This window comes from Egretta garzetta, unplaced genomic scaffold (genome assembly GCF_000687185.1).
Source record: "Egretta garzetta isolate BGI_Z169 unplaced genomic scaffold, ASM68718v1 scaffold136, whole genome shotgun sequence".
NCBI lineage: Eukaryota > Metazoa > Chordata > Aves > Pelecaniformes > Ardeidae > Egretta > Egretta garzetta.
The window spans coordinates 1364864-1385453 of record NW_009260066.1 but is presented as its reverse complement, the minus strand read 5'-3'; the positions used below and the strand labels follow the sequence as shown (position 1 = coordinate 1385453).

Genomic DNA, 20590 nt, shown 5'->3' with positions numbered 1-20590 from the left:
ACAAAATTTGCTAAAAAAACCACCAACCAAACCAAGTAGTTTGATAAGAGAAAGAGGAATGACAAAGAAGGAAGAATGACACTGTTGTCAACACACACAGACAGAAGCCTGGCCAGCAGAAGTCCGCTATCATCTCAAGAAATCCATGAACAAGCGAGTGATACATATTTATGGACTGGCAGCTTCTCGGATGGTAGGCTAGGCTTGTTTATCAAAAATGCATTCAGGTCAGGAAAGTTGCGTACAATATTTTTGAAATCCTTTCCACTTAAGCAACAGCTGCCGGCTGCACCTTATCTGAACTCCTGCTCTCTTAAATCATAAGCAGCAGTGCAATAGGAAACAAAACAGCACCTATATCACTAAATTAAATGTCTGTGTTATTCAAGCAAGCACACAAGCAACTCTAGAAGGCATTAAGGACAGTATCTACTTTCGGTCTCACTCAAGCTAGCTTTATCTTTTTGAAGGCAATGGGAATATGCATAAATACTTTCCTTTGGTAAGCCTGGACCAGAGTTCATGTAAATCTCGCTGGGAGAGCAGAAAATGCTCACATCAGCCTGCAACAGACTGTGGAAGGTAATTCCCACATGGAGGTTGTGTCACTTCACAACCTCTGGAGATGCACATTTACAGGCTCTCCATCCACCTCACTTTGAAAGAATGCCTCCTGCATTTTTGCAGGCCTAGAGATTTCAAATGTATTAGTTAGTAAGTTATCATTATAAGTAATGAATATCTTTATTCGTTTTATGAAGCAGTAGTATTTTGCCAACATACTCAATTTCAGTAATTTAATTCGAAAAAACAATTTGTCAGAGTTGTAAATTGGGTTTGTGAACTTCCCTTCAAACCTTTCTCCTATGACAACAAAAGTCAGACATTTTGATAATTTACTACTGTCGGTTTTGGTTTCTTAGTTTCCTCATCAGTTAAGAACAGGAAAAAAAAAAAACCATCAAGAGAGTCTAGGAGGAAAATTTAAATTCCCAAGTGTCTAAACAGGTGGCTTCCCATGTACGAAACACTTATACAAATGTAATATAAAATACTGCAAAGATGATTTTAAGTGCTTTGCTTGTCTAAAACCCTTGGGAATTTTACATTCATACAGCTATTTAAAGTGTTAAAACTTACCCCCATATTCTGCTCCCAGTCTCAACATTAAACGGATTGGAAAAACTTTTGCCCAGGGTATTTCCAGTTTATGTATGAGAATGCCACAAAGAAAAGGGTTATCTGGTAGAATCTGATCATCAGGTTTCTGAAAAGTTGGTGAAACAAACAGGAATCCTCCGTGCTCTTTGTTACTGAGGAAGTTCTCAGTAAAAGTAATGTTTTCCATGTTTCTTATTAACCTTCCTGTAGAAAAAGGGACAGAGAGTCTCTTTGCACGTACGGAGAAGCAATACATTAGTGTCAAGAAAACTATTCTAACCATTGGTCTCCCACAGACTTGGAAGCCAAACAGTATACCTGATATCTCCTGAAAGTCTCTGACCGACATCTAAACCCACAGATTAACTGCTCTATATTTACTAACTAAATTAACTTGAATAGAAAACCAGGTTTGTCCAAACAAATACCAAAAACCCTATAGTGTACAATGTTATGGCACACACCAATTGATAAACTTTGATTAAGAGACCTGAAATATTTACATATATAAGAGCATTGTACTTCTACAAATGAAGTTCCAGATGTCCTAAACCACAGACTCAAGAACTTATACCCAGAATCTCCAACACAATATGACTAAACAACAAAAAACCTGCAAACAGGATGTTCACAGAAGTATATGAAACAAAGAAACTTAAATTCTTTTCTTCCTATTTAGAACCCAAGGCTAATACTGCAAGGCTTTTCAACAGAATCATTAGATGCTTACAAATACTTCAAGAAGAATTACATATCAGCTTCCAGCTTTAGAGATCAGCAAGAAGATATTATAAAAAAAAAAGTTAGATATTAAAATCACATACCTTTCATTGCATCCTTATAGATGTCAATAAATAATTTGAATATTTCACTAGGAAAAATCTCTTCATCCGGCAAACACTGCAACAGAATGACAATTTCTGCCTGACCCAAACCATGTAGTCCATTTGTTGAGAAGTACCAGCACTTTTCTGAAGAATCTTTAATTGAAAAGATAGATAGCACGGTAATGCTGTTTTACAGTCAGAAAAAGATAGCTGGATTTAATGGGAAAGAAAATATGCACTACTTACAAGTTATTAGCTTGACATTCACAAGCAAGTTTGCATTTAGGATGAAAGTTAACACATTAGGACCTCCTTCCACAAGACACAAGGTGACCTGTTGGTGAGATGGATGTTCTTCCACTAGAGGATCTAAATAAATTAACAACCAATTTAGTTCAGGATGTCAGCCAACTACCTAAAATAAGAATTACAGATCATAGCATATGAAAGACTGTCCCATCCTCCTATCTTAAGAGGGTGGTGATTATTCTCAAACTTGGAATAACTACAGATCAACCAATGAATAGCTTACCCTAAGATTCAAGGAACACATAAAAATAAAGCAGTAACTTGTAACAAAGGTGCAAACTCGGGTTCTCGTTAATTTGGTAATTACTAATTGTGTATGCTGTCTCCTCATCCATATACTGGTACAGTTAGTTACCATCAATAAGCACAATCACAGCTATAATGCATTTAAGTGAGGAAGTATTCTTTTCACAACATACTGATTTGTTAATAATGCATGTTCAATTATCCAACAACATGCAGCAAATAAACGAGATTAAATTGTATTAAAATACATATAATATACACACAAGTTCATATTTACAAATCTTGCATTAAATATTAATAATTTTCTCAAATTTTACCTTTTCCTTTTTCACCCACTGCAAGCAAAAGTGGTGGCAGTCTATCACCATCAGGAACAAGGCTGATCTCTTTACGAACACAGTTTTCAACACCACGTAGTGCTCTGTAACTCAAAGGACTAACAGGCCTATCACCTGTAGCCTGATCAACTGAACTGGAACTTGTCTTCTCAGCTTCTGCAGCAGGAGAACACTCTTTAGTTTCTAGAGTTACAGATTTGTAACTATGTACCACCTCACTCTGGCCTCCAACGGCCTGGTGTGCATCATCTGAAGAAACAGGACATAATTCCTCCATTCTTGTAATACTATCCATTTCTTCCTTAGGTTTTGGATTTGTGTCGGTCAATATGTCATCTTCCTCTGGGTTTGCAACCTACAAAGAAGAAAAAAGAATTTACACTCTTGTCTCACAACAGGCTGAACTTTCATTACTAGCATTCTAGAAGCAAAAAGAGAAAAAAAAATCTATCACAAATACTGAGAAGGCATTTCCTCTAAACAAAAATAAAGCCACCAAATCTCTCTGGATCTTCCATTTTTTTTTTCTCCCCCAGTCATTAGGAGTTACATTAGGTGAAGATATATCATTCATTTATTTGTTTGGTAACACAAAATTTATACCAGAGCACTGCAGATCAGTCATTTTAGCAAAGAACAGTCAGATGGTATACAATCATCAATAAACCAAGCATCCCTTCAGGAATCTGTTTAGTATTACTGTTTCCCCACTCACAGCTACAGAACATTGTCATCGTTGTAATTTGCCATCATTGGGATCAGCAGTTCAGTACTGCAAGTCTATTTGTATTTCTACACTGTGTACTGAGTTGAGCCTTTTACAGTCCAATTCATTTCTAGTTTGGATTCAAACCTATGCTGCTCCACCAGCAAAATGGGTATGACAAGCTATGAGTATAGACACATGAGGATATGAGCTGTCTTCAAAAAAACAAGCCAAGAGATGGGCATTCGTCTTTCAAGCGTGTTAGACTTGCATCCTATCTCAACAGGGAAGACTCTGCATTGCAACAAGAAAAAAACCTAACAACTCTATGCTTGCCCTGTAATAGTTCACCTGGTATGCCAGCAGCTTCCAGCAAACCCTCTGTTTAGAGAATACACGTGTCAGAAAAATAAAAAAGACACCAACCCCAAAAATAACACCCACAAACACACGGACAAAAAGATGACTAAATTGGCCTCTAATCAATCCTTCCCCACGAATTTGCTTGCTGGCGTTTCACATCACTTCATACTTTTGACCTCCATAGCATCCTGTGGCAGCATGTTCAGGATTATGTGTTACCTAGTAAAGTACATTCTCTGCTTTAGAGCTGCAGCATGGTGGCTTTGTTTCAGCTTCTGAAGCTGCACACAAGAACCATCAACTAATTGTTTCCTATTCACTTTGTCCATGCTGCTTTTAATTTTAGACATTGCTCATCTTTTGCAAGTGATTTTTTTTCTTTCCCCAAAATGGAAGACAGGCTATAACTTTTGATTACTGCAACTTATTGGAGTCCTTCCTTGTTCAAATGAAGTCACATTTACTATTATCCATTCTTAATGATTTAAGGCTGATTTATATGCTATACATCTGGTAACTGTTCAGATCACCCATATACAAATAAAGATGATCTGCTCTGGTCGTTACCTTTACTAATTTGTTTTAAGAACTCTTGAATGCTGTTAGAATCATAGAATTTACGTTGTGACTTGAGACAGCACTTCAGAGCTGTTTTCTTTTAAAAAAGCTCCAGCTGAGGAATCTCTCCAAATCTTTCCACAGCAAACTTTTACAACTTCTTTGGACTCTTCTTGTCAAGTACAACTAGTTCAACACCATGAATATGATCTATTATCAAAAAGCCAATCCCCCTCTCAGTTCAATACTAGTTCACATTAGAAGCAATACATAGATTTTGCTGCACTCTATAATGTAGTATTCCAGGGCATTAAGCAATTTCTAGTTAGTCTAATCCAAAAGGCAAACTATAGCAAGCCACCAGAAAAAAAACCCCACAAACTTCTACAATAAGCATGCTGTTAATGACAGGTTTCAGAACTATGGTTGGTTGAGGTTACCTGCATAAAAGTAGTTAATCAAAGGTTGTGTAAAAAAAAACAAAACCAAACTTGGTTTGGAAAATTTTCTGCCATACCATTTTTAAAGTTCACATACACCTCAAAGCAAACATGGTTTCCTTTGAAGTACAGTCTACAGAATATTTCAATCCAAGGACTTCACAGCCGCCCACCACCCCCCAAAAAAGTCAAATATTGCCTCAGATTCCAAAAGCTGTGAAGCAGAAGTCGTATAATGGTATGTCCTATTATGGCCCCATCAATAGCAAGCAAAGGTATTTCAAGAGTCAATTCATGCACCTACACACACTTCTTAATTCATACCATATGCATCTCTGGCAAGTCAGGGTTTACTGGACTTAAGTCCTGTGACGACCTCTTTGCTCCAGATGAAAGTTTTGTTGTATCTGCCACTTCACCATTTGGCAAAATACCATCTGCAAACCAAACTCTCCTCTGTTCTTTGGGGCACAGCCCTAGGACAGGTTAAGAAAACAACACTGACTTCATATTATTGTAATGCTCTGCTAGCTGAAAGGGACAAACATTAAGTCCCTTCTCCCCCCAAACACATAGAGAATCTGTTTACTGGAACTAAGCACAGGTAGACAGTTTGACATCAGCCAGTCTCCAGTCAGGCAAATACATGCAAAAAATCTCATACTTGCAGAGGAAGCTGCCATGCTATAGTTAAATCTATCAGTTCCTATATAAGGAAGGCTACTTCCTCAATTATCCCTCTGTAGTAAGACAAGATTTAAGTGCACATCACAACTAGAAGAGGAAATACACTCTAAAAAAAGTTAGCCTATCACTTTGTTTAAAATTTTAATTTTCATCAGAGGTCAGATGTTTAATAAAAAGGTGGAACAAAGACACTACTTAGCCATAATCATTTATTTGTATTTACACAGAGAATGCTCCTACTGCTCCCTAGCAACTTTTCCCTAAGCAAGTACTTTTTGTTTTTACTGTAAGACTGGCAGTCACAACACAAGCCAGAGATCTCCTAAACTATATAAAAATGATTAAAGTACTACCTAAAAAAAAAAAAATTACAATAGAAACAGAGACGACTAAAAAAAAGTAACATCCGCATTTCATAAATGAAGACTTAAGACAGACTTGGTAAAGCTCAATACATGGCATCAAACCTGGGAACTAAGAGTAACTTTCCAGTGTCCCAGTTCACAGTTTCCATTTCCCACAAAAAATATCACTATACCAAGTATGTATCCATGATGTGATAAACAACTCTTTCCAAAGAGATCCAGAAGTGTTAGATGTATTATACTATATTTAGCATACCTTCAATACCAGGTTGTTTAAGTACTGAGATAGGTAACAATGCAGAAGGTGAAGGAGAGCTAGCACTACCAGATATCTGGGCTTCCTCCATAGATGGAACAGCAGAAGAATTCTCAGAGGAGATACTGGAATTGGGGACAGGACCAGTTGGGCTCATCATCCTTTCAAATGCCTGTGCTAAAAAAATGTGGTTAGTTTTTAAGATCTCACAATTGATTACATTTCATTTCCAGTGCAGTGTTACAGGTGGGTTTTTTTGCAAAAGCAGTGCACAGTTTGAGAGCTAGTTATGAAAAATTAACGCTCAAGCTATTGTAAAGAAGAAAATTTAGGTTTCTTGATTTTCTACCTGCACATTTGCGTAATTCATTCCTAACATAGAAACAGACCTCCTTGTACCTCTTGCTGCTGTTGCAGTGACTACATTGAACGATACAATCCCTGTATGTTAGTGCAAATACATATATCACATTTATCAAGCCAAATTCTATTCAGATGGTGTATTAAAAACCTGGCATGTTTTCAACTTGTTATTTAGGTATTAATAATCAGGACATCATTTTTTTTCTCCTGAAGTCTCCATCAGCATCCCTGCTTAGCTTTCAGTTGAGAAAAGGTTTTATCTTATGATTCAATTACTTTAGTACTGCTAAGTGACTTGTAAAAGTATCAGGACAGAAAGCTACATAAAATGGGCAAATAACATGTGAGAATGAGAAGTGGTATGGCCTTTAAACACGTAGAAGGCTACTGTGGAGGGAGGATCACTTTGGCTAGACTCCTGCTACAGATGACCCAAAGGTATAACTTTATATTTAGCCCAACAGAGTTCAAACCTATTTCGTTTTTGGTTTTTTGTTTTTTTTTTTTAAATAAAAATAACCAGCTTGCTACTCAAAGTTTAAAGTAAGAATTGAAATCCAACTAAGAGGTACAATTATTCTCTTCCTCCCTCCATCTCAGAAATAGGAAAACATACACCAATTAAAGTAGCGAAGCTCCCCCAAAAGAACAAAGGTTAAAGAGATGCTAGTTGTACTTACTCTTCTTTAATGAATTAATGCAATTTCTCAAAAAAAAACTTTTTACCTTTATTAATGTCATCATAACAGCCAGTACAGACTCTTGCTTCCTTCTCCATGTATTGTAGTTTGCATTTTCGCTTGCAACAGGCACCACAAAAAACCTGAACCAGAAAAAGACCAAAATAAGTATTATAGACAAAAATCCCACCATTCCCCAAATTAAGTACCTATTATTATTTGCTGCTTATACTAAACCATATGGCATTATATAAAGCATGCATACACGTTTTTGGAAGTAGGGAAGGAGAGAAGGAGCTTTAGCATATATTTTACAATATATTTCTGTTTGGGGAGAAGGGAAAGTACTGGACTAAAGAGGCTTTTATTGAAAAGGCTTTTAATGCATCCAGCTCTGGGGCCCTCAGCACAGGAGAGACATGGACCTGTTGGAGTGGGTCCAGAGGAGGCCACAAAAATGGTCAGAGGGCTGGAACACCCCTCCTATGAGGACAGGCTGAGAGAGTTGGGCTTGTTCAGCCTGGAGAAGAGAAGGCTACAGGCAGACTTTATTGTGACTTTTCAATATATAAAGGGGGTTTAAAAGACAGATGGAGAGAGACCTTCTACGATGGCCTGTAGTGACAGTACAAGGGGCAACAGTTAGGTTAAACTGAAAGAGGGTAGATTTTGATTTAAGGAAGAAATTTTTTACAGTGAGGGTGGTGAGACACTGAACAGGTTGCCCAGAGAAGTTGTGGATGCAACATCACTGAAGTGTTCAAGGTCAGGTTGGACAGGGCTCTGAGCAACCTGACCTAGTGAGAGATATCCCTGCCCACAGCAGAAAGGTTGGATTAGATGACTTTTAAAGGTTCCTTCCAACCCAAACCATTCTGTGATGCTATGATTAAGAATCTCAAAAGCTCCACAGTTTGGGCCAAACTACAAAGTCTGCCAAGTGTGCTTTTGACCAGGGGTTTTTCCTTATCCTGTTGCCCAGAACTGTACAACGCCTCCATACCATAAGATTCTGAAATTTGTCACTTATTTCTGTTGGACCAAAGCAATCCTTACATGTCTACAAACCAACTTTCCACACATGGCCAGGAACACCCATATTCCACAGCTAAGCACTCAGCTCTTGCCAATCCTCTCTCAGATTCAGCTATGAAACAGAGTAACACCTAAAATTTCTTGCGATGAGCAGATCTAATCACATAGGCCAGGTGCCCACAAAATAGCTAAAATTGGATTTAATTTTTTTTTTTTAAACATCACAGCTGATATACAATTTGCACAGTGATTAGAAAACTCTTCCAAGAAATCATATACACTTGTTTGATTCTAAACCCTCTGCAGCCTAATATTCAAGCCTTTATCTTAATCTCTCATGAAGAAACAGTCAGAAAAAAACCCAAATCCACAGTATGGGCACAACAAAGAGCAGCAACAAGGAGGACACAAGTGATACTGTATTAAAATTCTTATCTGGAGTGATGAAAAGAATTGCACGTTGCACCACTGATTCCCAAATTCACTCCTACTTCTGTTCATCCCCTAGCTATTTCACATTAAACAACAGTGATAGGAATAAGGACTGAACCCCAGAACTGGGTCAGATTTGCTTTATTGCCTTAGTATTACCCCTGAAGATAACTATTGCAATCTCCCATTAGGATTCAGGTAATGGTTAAAATGATCTAGTCTCTTACGAGCAAAGAGCTGTTCCTCATCCACTGATCTTGCAGCACAGCGTGGTGCACCAAGTCTCTCCTTTAAAACACTGTCAGTTTGTCATGAAATTCTACCTCACAGACAACTATCTAAGCCAGAGCTCACTGCTTCCCAAGCTATTTACTAATGCTGGCTCAGGAACTGTTGGCTAAGCAGGCTCCCCAACTCTGCCAGAAAGAATAAGCACAGTTGCCTTCATGTTACTAGCTCCCTTCAGCAAAGTATTTTAAAAGGTTGCTGAAGATTGCTTTGAAAGAATAGAACGTGCTCTTCTACTCCTACCAGGACATATATCCTGTCTATTTGTAAGCAGAGATGGGGAAAAAAGTGCATGTCTCTAGCTTTGACTATACCTGCACAATCCCATTCAAAGAATTATGTCTCTAGTAAAGCTGTTTTCTGCAAGAGTTCCCATAATATCTGGTGCTTTTCTCACTTTTCCCTTATGTTCTTCCAAGGGCGATTTGCAACTTTTCAGAGAGTCCCACCATTTTTAGCTACATGCAGACTCTAGAGTCAGTATTAGCCTTTACAAAAGGTATCTTTTGAAACCTTGGTTTGACAGACGCTTTCTACTGCTGGTCAGAATTAAGTGAGTGGACTAGAAGTCTTCTGCTACTCCTAATTATCTTCAGGAAAGCAAAGTGAATTAAGGGGAAAAAAACCCTCAAACAGTAGTGACAGGAAAAAAAAAAAGTTATTACAAGTGATCCTCTTTAGGTAGGAGAAGTCACTGCAAAAACAGTAATACTTGATCACCACAATATCAGCTCAAAAAAAGAAACTATAACAATTGTTTCTGCATTGGTGTCACAGGTAATTCACCTCAAAGGAAAACACACATGCTCAGTAAAAATGTTAAGAATGTAACTGGTGAAGATTAATTGCTAATCAGTTGCAATCCACCTCAGGGCTTCAAATGCTAAGCTGTACAATCCTTTGCAATTGGTATCCTCCTCTTACGTGTGATGCCACTGGAACCCACAACAGAGGAGGCAGCTTAATCCTAATGCACAGGAGACGAGAGGTAAAGACAAACCAATGTAACAGGGGAAAGGAGATGAAGATGAGGCTGCTGAGCAATGAAATCGATTCAGGTTGAGCTAGGAAGAGGAAGGGTACCACAACAAGAGACAAACACCTAAATAAAGGAAGTATGAAGCTGTTTGGCCTTACAAGTGCTGCAGATGGGAGAGAAAGCAGCGACCACTAACCTCACACTTCCCTCCAGCACAGAAGCCAGAAGTCATATGCGTTGCTATTTTCATTGCTGAAAAAAGCTGTAGGACCACATGAAAACTGTACAATTGTCTTCCAGAATAGTCCAGAGGACAACTGTGAATTTCTACCAGTTTCTCCTTATGTCCAAGTGGTTGAAAACACCACAACCCACCACATGACCACACAAAGAATGTTTTGGTTTTTTAAGACAAAAAATTACTATTAAAAAGACACAGTCTCACAAGACAGAAAGTTAAGCTGTTACACATTCAGAAAAGCTATGACAGGGTTACAACTGCATAGCACTTCAGTGTCCATAAAGTTTAGATACTCTTATTCTGCCTTCACTCGTTCTCCCAACGAACATACATTGTGATGCTCCTTCTAATTACACTGTTCTTCTGCCAAGTGTTAACACACAAGATTAGCAACACTAACAGTTGATGCTTGTAAACAGGACTGTGCAGCGAAGGGTGCTTTTATCCCCATCTCTAGACAAGGTACAAGGAATTTCACAGCGAGCGTAAACAGGAACTTGAAGTCAGTCAGTCTTATGACTAAAATGAAACCCACTCTGAAGAACTGCGTTTTGAACTGTTACAAAACTTCGATGGGATGTTCTGCCAAGCAATTAAGTTCAATGCCTTCTAGGCTGTCACAACGAGTTCTTAATTTTCTTGGCACTCAAATTCAGACCTACATTTTATTTCACACTTACTGCAGCTGAAGTAAACGGGTGCTATGGTTTGAAAACAGAGTGCTAGAAGAGGCATCCTGGGAAAAAATTACCAAGCCTCTCCAGATGCCTCTCAACACTGGGGATGCAAAAAGTTAGTAAGTACTGACATTAGCCTTTGCTATATTTCCTCATCCATAAAGCTTACAGATGAACACTGAAAAATAAGTTTGTTAGTGTTGTTAATATTTCCATTTATGCACTAGTACCAAGTGTAATCCACAGTAGCTCACAAGGGAGTTCTGGATTAAGAATAAGCTTTGATGTTACTTACTCACTGCAGAAGACCACAGGCCGAAAAAAGTTCTACTAATCTGAGCAAGTAACCTCTTGCTCAGTTGGTGAGTACCATTCACCCCACAAAAATAGCACACTTTTCCCCTGAGATGACTCCCCTGGAAAATTATACATCTAAACACACAGAAGGACAGATTCAGGCTATAAATCCTTTTCCTTGGTACTGCTGTTACAGCTCCTGAAAGAATGCAGTCCTTCCAGATTCATGGACAATGTTTTCAGCTAGTATAACCACTTACCTGAATTCTTATCATCATCATTTCAATTTTTTAAGCTTAAATACTTAACTTAAAAGCTGAGTAAAAAGCTGATTCACTATGACTACTATGAAGCAGTCCGCTGTCTCATCTTCCTTGTACTACGCAAAACACATTAGTCTAGCCAGTAATGGGAAGATAAAATTCAAGAACATTCTTTGTACTTCCCTTTAATTATTTTCACACAAAAAGTCATATGTTTATTAGTATCAGTCTTTTCCAACAGTCTTTATCTTTCTATGAAGGAAAAGTATTTTTTTTTTTTTTTTTTAAGTAAAATACTTTGAGCCTAGAAAATTTCTGTCAATATTCTTTCCTTTCTGGATTTTGGTTATCCCTAAATCAGAATTCATGCGCTTTCAGTAACACAGGACCCCTCTCCAATAGCTTACCTTTCCACACGCACGACAGTGGTGTCGTCTTTTTGTAAATGTGAACTTCACTTGGCAGTTCATACAGTTGGGTGCCTCTGAGTCAGGAACCCACAATGGTTGTTTCCATGACAGAGTTGCAGGTATTTTAAGTGATTCTACATTTTCAGATGTCTGATTTCCTCCAGCTTCAGAGCTGCTTTCCCCAGACTGCACAGGGTCAGAATTTTTACTGATATTTACGCTGGTGCCTGAGAGGGGAGCTGCTGGGGTAACAAAACTGGCTTCCTGGTTTTCTCTTTCAAGTACATCTGTTCTGTTCACTTGTCTCTGTCCCACAGCTCCTTGGGAAAGGCCAAGCAACTGCTTTGGTCTTGCACCTTCACTACGAATATTAGAAACTAGTATTTCATGACCGCTCTCAGTCATGTCCTGAATACAACATGTATTCTCTTCTGTTGCAGATTCCGATTCACTGGCAGTAAGGGATGCTTTAGGATTACTATTAATGCTTGTTATATCCTCCAATTTTGCTTGCATATGTTCTTCAGTGACCTCTGTGAAATCCAGGTTGTTCACATTTGTTGAAGTCCCTTCATCTGCATCAGCTTCCATTACGTTAACATCATTATGTGAAGACTTGAACGCATTGGACTGAAGACTTTGTCCATACAAGAAATCATCGAGCTCAGCATCGCTTATTAAAGTATCACTTTTAATAACATCCTCCTCCACAGTAAAGTCAGCCATAACTGGGCACATACTTTCATTGTAATAAGAGTCTATACCAACACCATATGGCTCAGCTTCGTATTCTAGAAAAGCAGAAGCAAAAGCTTTGATTTGTTGAGAATCACTGTCATCAATTACATTCTCAGTATCATACTTCTCTCCATCTGTACTTTCTTCCACAATACTTTTGTTGATTTTAGCTATATATTCTTCCTGTTCAGGCAAGTCAGTGTTTTCACAGCATTCTCTACCGGAGAGATCAGTTTTAGATTTTGCAGCATGGACAGTTAAAGTATCACTAATAACCTCCGCCATTTCATTCTGAGGTAGAGGATTAACTTTTTCTTCCATTACAACTAATGAGCCACATATAGATACAGGAAGTGGAAGACATGACAGCGAGGTCTGGACATCCTCAACTGAAATACACGAAGATGAAACACTGTTTAGTATTTCGCTGCTACTAGGTTCTTCACCACCTATATTATCTTCTGTGATTTTCTTTTCCAATTCTACTTTAGCTCCTGTTTGACATGAGGAGCCTGGTAAAACATGATTTCCAGGTAATGTTGCATGGCTGTTGTGCAACTGAGGCCTCTCTGGCAGATCTGAAGGCATGGATTCAACGTTACTCTCATCTTTTGAGTCTATCTTTCCTATGACATTTCTTCCATACACCTCTTCGCTTACTGCAGAGCATGCACTTTTATCTTGTGGTTCACAAGGCAATTTTTCATATGCTTTCTCATCTTTAGGACTGCCTGCATTCAGATTCTGTGATGTTAGAGGGACAGGTGCAGTGCTGAGGTGAGCAGTTTGTCCAAGCTGATCAAATACTTCACTGCACTTTGCAGATTCTGTCCTGTGTTGATCATCACATGGATCTGAGATTTTTGCCGTAGCATAGCTGTTTGATTTTAAAGCTAGATGATTAATCTCCTCTGTTTTAAGATGTCCTGAATCTTGTAGCATTGAGTCCCCATCACTCTGCTCTGTACTTGAAACACCACTGCAACCAGCTGACGACACACAAGTGGGAACAGGTATGCAAGATATGCCAAAGCCAATCAAACCTTCACTGTGCTGGAAGTCATCTGGCTGCAATTTTTGAGTATCTTCACGAGCAGCCACTAAATGGATTAAGTTACCTGTGTCATTAACAAGATCACACACAGGTATACTACACCTTCCCAGGTTTGAAGCCTGAATTTCATTTAAGGAACCACTGTCCACAGTGGACAGAAGATCAGGTCCTGCAACGCTCTTCTCATTTTGTGGTGAGTAACTCAGAAGCACTTCACTTGTTCCAGTGTGGCCAGCTAGAGAGATTTCTGCTGATGAAGTACAATTACTAGCATCCTCTTGCAGTTTTGGTGTTGGGTATACATGTTGTAAGCAATCCAGAACTGAAGAAAGCGAATGGTGTTTTGAGTCACATGGATTTTGAGGTGTTCTATAGCAGTCATATTCATCTATTTTAAGCAAAAAGAGATCATAAGCAAAGTTTATTAACTCCTCCCTTTCCACACTGTGATCCCTCCAAATCCCACCTATTCATCAATACAAGCTTTTATTTGGTATATGTTACTTTCAAATTCCACAGTAACAGCCATTTGACCAATATTATTATGCTGGAGAACAACGAAGCACAGGAACTAACCTGTATTCTGTTCAAATTCATCAAGTAGTTTGTCCAAGTCACAGACTGCAGCTTTAAAGTAACTGTCCATTCTTGTTACGGTTCTAGTGAAGCTTTAGCCTTCTTAAACCTAGAAAGAAAAATATGCGTTTCATTCACAGCATTTTGCTGTTTACAAAGTCGGGGTGTTATTATTAGAAGACAACTTCTATAAAGTATGTTTTCTTTTTAATAACACTTTCTTCTCTCTCCATCTAAACAAAACGTAAGTGCAAACAGGGCTGCAGACTGTCAGCACCCATGTACTCTGAATTTGCTCTACAGTATACTTGGTACACTATGCACAATGACCTCAAAAATTCACCTTGAACTGGGAAATGGAGGCTGCCTTGTTAAAACCAAATGCATCAGAAAGTGCATACAATGGCATTATAATGTCAGGAAGTTTAAAACCAGAATGGATACCAGGATCTTCTAGATTGACTCCCTATACATTTTATGCCATGCAGTTCACAGGCAAGAAACCAAGGCAGGCCATCATTACCCTGGCAACACAAGTGAACTGTTCAAATAAATTATGCCTACATAATCCCAGACATGTCATGCTCAAACTGCAGTAGGAAGCACAAAAAGTATCCTTCTGTTGGCAGAAGTGCCAGCAAGAAAAAAGCCTCCTTTAAGAGTTCAAACCTGACAACCAGTTCAACACTGAGCGTGTGAACATGACACTTAAATTGTTTAAACAGATTCTGATAGCTCCCAAGCTATCCAACCAACCAACCTCAATTTACTTTCGGCTATGACCAAATGTTTCAGATAAGACTAAACATAGGCTAAAACCTAAAATATATCAGGACTATAGAACAGATAACCAGCTGAAGCACGAAAGTGTGACACAGTCGTCTTAACACAGAGCTGCAATGAGTTTAAGCATGTTGAGGTCAGTACTCTTCCCCCACAATAACCAGTGAGCCACCTTTAAATCCTCCTTTTAAACCTTCCTCCAAGGCCAGGAAGAAAAAAAAAGCAGCATGGTAATTCAGCTCATCATGGCTATTCTACTCAAAACACAAAAAACATTAACTCATTAACTTGCTCTGAGACCCAAGCAAGATAATTTTTTAAAAATAAAATCTCTTTTTAGAGACTTAACAACTCATCAGAAAGCTGTTTATTAATCACCTTCCCTACTGCAAAACATCCCATTTCATTTGTTTAATGACGATTTCTAGCCACTCTCATTATGCCTGTTTCGTCACTCTGAAGTGCTTTCTAATGCCACATCTTTTTCATGTCTGAACACCCATACTGTGCAATTACCTATAATATATAATCAAGATGTTATTTACACTTCCCTCAAGCAAACTGAAGGGACTCAGATCCCCTCAGTCTAATATCTGGAAACTAGGCCTGTGAAGGTCTGTCTAGTTTTCCTTCTACTTTTATCAGTGCATTTAGTCTCTGCGTCTGCTGACTTCACACCCTACATCATTCAATGTACTTTGACAATCTAGTACCAACTCTTCTCAAAGCTCAGAGCCCAAAGAAATACTTGAATCTTCTCATACCACTTATGCCAGGCTGCAGCTACAGATCTAGATTCTACACCTTCCCCACTCCACTAAGGCATAAGGTTTCCTCTCACTGAATGGTTCAGATCAGGTGCATCCGCTTATTGCCACTTTAATATGCATGTGACAAGAATACTCTTTTAAGCTAATACATCGTTCAAACAGACTTGCAAAGCACCTGAAAGGTGAAACAAACAGTATGCATCATCACTTAATGCAGTACTTTGTGTCCATACATAAACAAAAAGTAAGCAATCTGAATATACCACTGCATTGAGATCCACGGCCATGAATTAGTCACACCAGTAGTCTTCAACATGCTGCACCATATGTCAAGTCTCACACAGCTATCTAATGAGCATCAGATAGCAACAAGTACGTACTTAATGACATTTCTCTTAACACTCATTTGAATAGAGTTCTTGCCTGTAACAATCAACTCATTTCACAGCCTCCTGGCGAGTGGGAGATTACGACTTGAAATGGAAGTTATTTCAGTTAAGGGCCTTACAAGGTTAACAGCTTTTGGTGATTCATTAAGAGACATTAAAGTACAGATCCCACCCTTAAAGCATGTATTTATGTACAGCAACAAAAATGACAGTTAAGAATTAGTCTAACAGCCCATGTAAACTAGAAGTATTGAAGGATTATGAGAAAAACTGGGGAACAAGAAATACGTAATGCTGATTTTTTTTCTCTGTAAGGATATATTATACTAACCTTACCATTCAGGTATAACTTAAGTTACAACTAATGGGCAGACCAACAGCTGTGACCAGAGGGGTGGTGGTCACAGGCCCCTCACCACTCTCCAGCCACACACTCCCCAAGCCTTCGTCTGTACTGGCACCCACTCTCACCTCATCCCACAAGAAGCCAAAGACCTAAAAAGACATAAAGTTGCGTACTTTATAGGGAGAACAAAGTTTGGTTTTTGCTTGTTTCTCCACCAAAACAGGTCTCCAAAAGTGAAAAAACCACTAACCTAGCACAAGGTCCTGGCAAGGATCTGCAAATCTGGCCGCTTCACTCTTAATTATGTACTCAAAACGCTGTTCACAGAGTTACAGGCCTGCATGTTAAGGTCCCAATTTACCACAATCATGATTTTGAGTATTTTTTAAATTGGCAATAAATGTTTCTTAAAAACCCTTAATTGTTAATGAAGGAAACAAACATCTATCACCAATATATCTGACTTAAAGATGTCCTCTGAAATGAATTTTGTTCAAGTATCTCAATGACACCACCAGCTGTTGTAAAAAAAAAACAACCAAAACCTTTCATATTTAGTTTTAGAGATTTATTTTCAGGTTACTGTGCTGAGTTGCACTAATCAAGTCTGTTATTTCCTTAAGACATCTGACTGTCTACTGTACAAGTAAACTACAAGGCCTGACAACAAGAGAAGTGCTGGGGCGCTCACTTACTATCTCTTTGTCCAGAAAACACCCAAGGTGACATACTGATGGATAGACACAGGTCACATTCTGAACATTTTACACTGCTAAAGTCATCAATTCTCATCACACCATTAGTCCTTATGTACACCTCACTTCCTTAAGCAGCAGCTAATCGCACTTGAAGAGCAGAACTTGACAATCAAAAGGGTCCCAAAGTACATGGGTTGGTAAAGACCCATTTTTTCCACTTAATAGTCAACTCTGTTTTGTTGCTTGAGTATTCTGCAGCTTTAAGACAGAATAATACTTTTTGTTGATATATTAAAAAAAAGCACAGTAAGAGTACTTGCTACTTCTCTAGGTAAACATTTGGTATGTTTCTAAACAAGCTCACCTTAAGTGTCTTATCTTTCGAAGCTTTTACTTGTCCCCTGATTTCAAGACCAGCATTCTTTATAATCTTATCCAAGTTTATTCAGTGGAAAACTAAAAACATGCAAGGCAGCAGTCACCATGGTGAACCCAGGAAGCCAATACCTAGAACAGCCAACAAAACAGCACTGAAGTGAGCCATTCTGCATCAGTCTCTGGAAGGATTCTCAACAGTTGGTATTTGAGTCACATCAACACCTGGTCAAACACCCTTCTTTACCCTCCAAGAGGCAAGCTTAAATAGAACAAAAGAGAACAGAGAAGGTTTGCTTACATTATTTGCCCAGTCAGATGAGGCTTGATCTCTGGCAAACTCCTAATACCTCCTTTAAATTGCATAAAGACAGTATCTTAAGAAACATAGGCAATAATTCTACTGCAAGAAAACTGTTACCCAAGGGAAGCAAATACTGTGATCTGGATGACTGCACAACAAGTGCATCAGTGCATTTAAAAACACTCTATAGGCCATTTCTTTTATACCCTTTATAAATCACTTCTAATATAACAGGCACATATTTCAGAGTTCAAAACCAACATTCCACTCGGGACTTCTCACCACACTCTTACTTAAAGGAGAAGGTAACACAAGTCTGCTAGGATAGAGAATGGCCAAGTTACAGGACAGACTGTTGTGAGTTTTTATTTCAAACACAGTTTCTCTAAATGGAGGTAGGTAGTAGTTTTCAGTGGTGATAACTTGTAAAATAAAATGGACAAGCTAATTACTACCAACTAACCAGTTTAATGTCTGATGACAAGCTGCCTTTTGATGCTTAAGGATCCCTGAAAAACACTCTCTGTAGTGTTAATATATATAGGCATTACTGTATCTCCATCTAGTCACAGCTAACTATGACTACAGAATCCAGGCCTGCTTTTATACGGGTCATGCTGAAACAACACAAGATCAGGTTTAGAGATAAAGGAACACACACACATGCACACACAGGTCTTCACTCCTGAAAGCTGATCACAGTAGCCATCTTAATTTTACGTTATCAGGAACATCTTTTTGCTCACTGCATAGTTATATTATTTCAACTCCATCATTGTGTTTAATGATTATTTTTAGCCTGAGCAGAAAGCCATATTGAAGCTTTTATCCTCACAACCAGATTTAAGTAGTTTTTTTCCAGCTTACCACCCAGCAAGTACCACAACCAGAACGAAGCCTCTGACAGAAACAGAACATTAAGAACTATTTAAGTTCACAGGGCTACAGGAGCACTGCCTCAAGCACAGTATGCCTCTTCTCCCACTTTAAGGGTATTTAATGACCAGCTTTCTCCTTCTCACCCCCCTCCAATATCCCTATGCCATACATCTACCCATAGGCTTGCAGCCCTACAGACGAAAAAAAATTTAAGGGTACAACTGCACATGGAGTTCATCAGCAATCAACTTAACAGGGAAGTTCATTACAACTGAGCAAATGCTTTGTGAAAAAACTTAAATGTTGTCAAATAAAACTAAAATGATTCTTGCTGAGCAAGACAATATATTATCCAACCCAAAAACTGCAGCGGTTGCTGCCACTGCAAATTTACTAGCTGAATCAGGTGTTGAAGATAAAAGTTAGATTAAGTTTTCAGACACATAAGGAAAAGCTGACGTGGCACACTGCAAAAAAACTAAAATGCCTTGACTAAAGAGCAACCATTCTTTTAGTTCAACCCATTTTCTTCAGAAGAACAAAACGCTTAACAGCAGCATTATAGTATCATCACCAACACCAATCAGACAACTCTATCCCAACATCTTCAGCTCCTGAAGATTTTCTTTTGTTCACAGTGATTTGTTATTGCTCTTCTGAACAGAAAATAGTATCATGCACACCACACAGAAAAAAATTGTCGACAATTACCAATTTTCAGCAGTGCTCAAACACATCAGCGGTACCATCAGCAGCCAGGCCCACAGCTGAAGAATCCACTTGCTCAAATGAACAAACACATCTCTCACACACTGCCCACAGTGCCAGCATCATTAGCTGTATCAGCATTTATCATTCAGCATTAGAAAATGAGTCATGAAAATATAATTGTTACATCAGGTCTGAAAGGTCTTTCCTCAATGGAGACCACTGTTCCCTCAATATTCTCATCTTCTCTGATTTGCATTATTAATAACCAGATATTCACATCAGACAACCTCAGCAATACAGCACTAGATGCTAACAGCATCTCCTGGCAGTCAGCTGGATCCTTTTCTGTGCCCCACTCGTTTCTCCAGAATGTACTAATAACCAGCTCTCTGCCACTGTATTTAAATTCAGACTGAGAATGTTTCCCCATTTATCCAGAAGCACATCTTAAAACATTTAACGCCTGTATGGTGTATGGCCTGTAAGTGTATGCTGTAAGTTGGTCCATTATACTCTGTATGCTCTGTCAAAGTAACTGGAACAGAAGTAAGCAAAAGTGTCACTAACATCTCTAAACCTCTAGGGGCAATTAATCCACCTAAGCAAGCTACTAGGCACTACAGAGCGTGACGTGCAGCAAGAGTACTACGCAGTTAGCTGCTGCAGTGCAAAAGCAGCAAAACCATATGCCAAAAACCCACGAGTGCTCGTTTTCGTTTCATTACCGTCTTCCCTTCCCAAAGAGCGCATCCACTCCTGCTACCGAGACTGTAAAATCCCTAGCGCGCAAAGTTTCTCTGACTCATCTGTCTGACCAGTTCTGAAGTACACGAGCCCTTCTTCAGGCCTGGAATGAACTTCACTGCTCAACGCCCGCTTAGGACGCTTTCCTCAATCCAGACACGGATCTGTGCCGGCTCAGGCAAGACAAAGGCAGCCGGCACGTACAAGACAGAGCTGAGGGCGGCAAGGAAGCGCTAACGCGAGTCCCTGAGCAGCCCTGGGGGCAGGGGGCACCCGGGCAGCCCCAAGCGCCTCCACAGGAA

The 20590-nt window shown here is 39.0% G+C and overlaps 1 protein-coding gene across 7 annotated transcripts in view; it reads right to left on the bottom strand.

Moving 5' to 3' along the window:
* Nucleotides 1-20590, bottom strand: part of ZFYVE16 (zinc finger FYVE-type containing 16) — a 42901-nt gene that overhangs the window by 8694 nt on the left and 13617 nt on the right. Inside the window, exons 1-12 of one of the 7 annotated variants that reach the window (XM_035896594.1) lie at nucleotides 17952-18279; nucleotides 17640-17782; nucleotides 16563-16726; nucleotides 14290-14398; nucleotides 11919-14101; nucleotides 7346-7442; nucleotides 6257-6433; nucleotides 5273-5424; nucleotides 2861-3236; nucleotides 2235-2357; nucleotides 1986-2141; nucleotides 1141-1365 (exon numbers count right to left, since the gene is read on the bottom strand). In XM_035896594.1, coding sequence (XP_035752487.1) covers nucleotides 1141-1365; nucleotides 1986-2141; nucleotides 2235-2357; nucleotides 2861-3236; nucleotides 5273-5424; nucleotides 6257-6433; nucleotides 7346-7442; nucleotides 11919-14101; nucleotides 14290-14359 — 3559 coding nt within the window. In that variant the 5' untranslated portion in view covers nucleotides 14360-14398; nucleotides 16563-16726; nucleotides 17640-17782; nucleotides 17952-18279. Of the gene's footprint in view, nucleotides 1-1140; nucleotides 1366-1985; nucleotides 2142-2234; nucleotides 2358-2860; nucleotides 3237-5272; nucleotides 5425-6256; nucleotides 6434-7345; nucleotides 7443-11918; nucleotides 14102-14289; nucleotides 14399-16562; nucleotides 16727-17639; nucleotides 18282-20590 lie in introns of those variants that run through there. The other 6 variants (XM_035896595.1, XM_035896600.1, XM_035896598.1 and 3 more) reach the window with 6 other exon arrangements.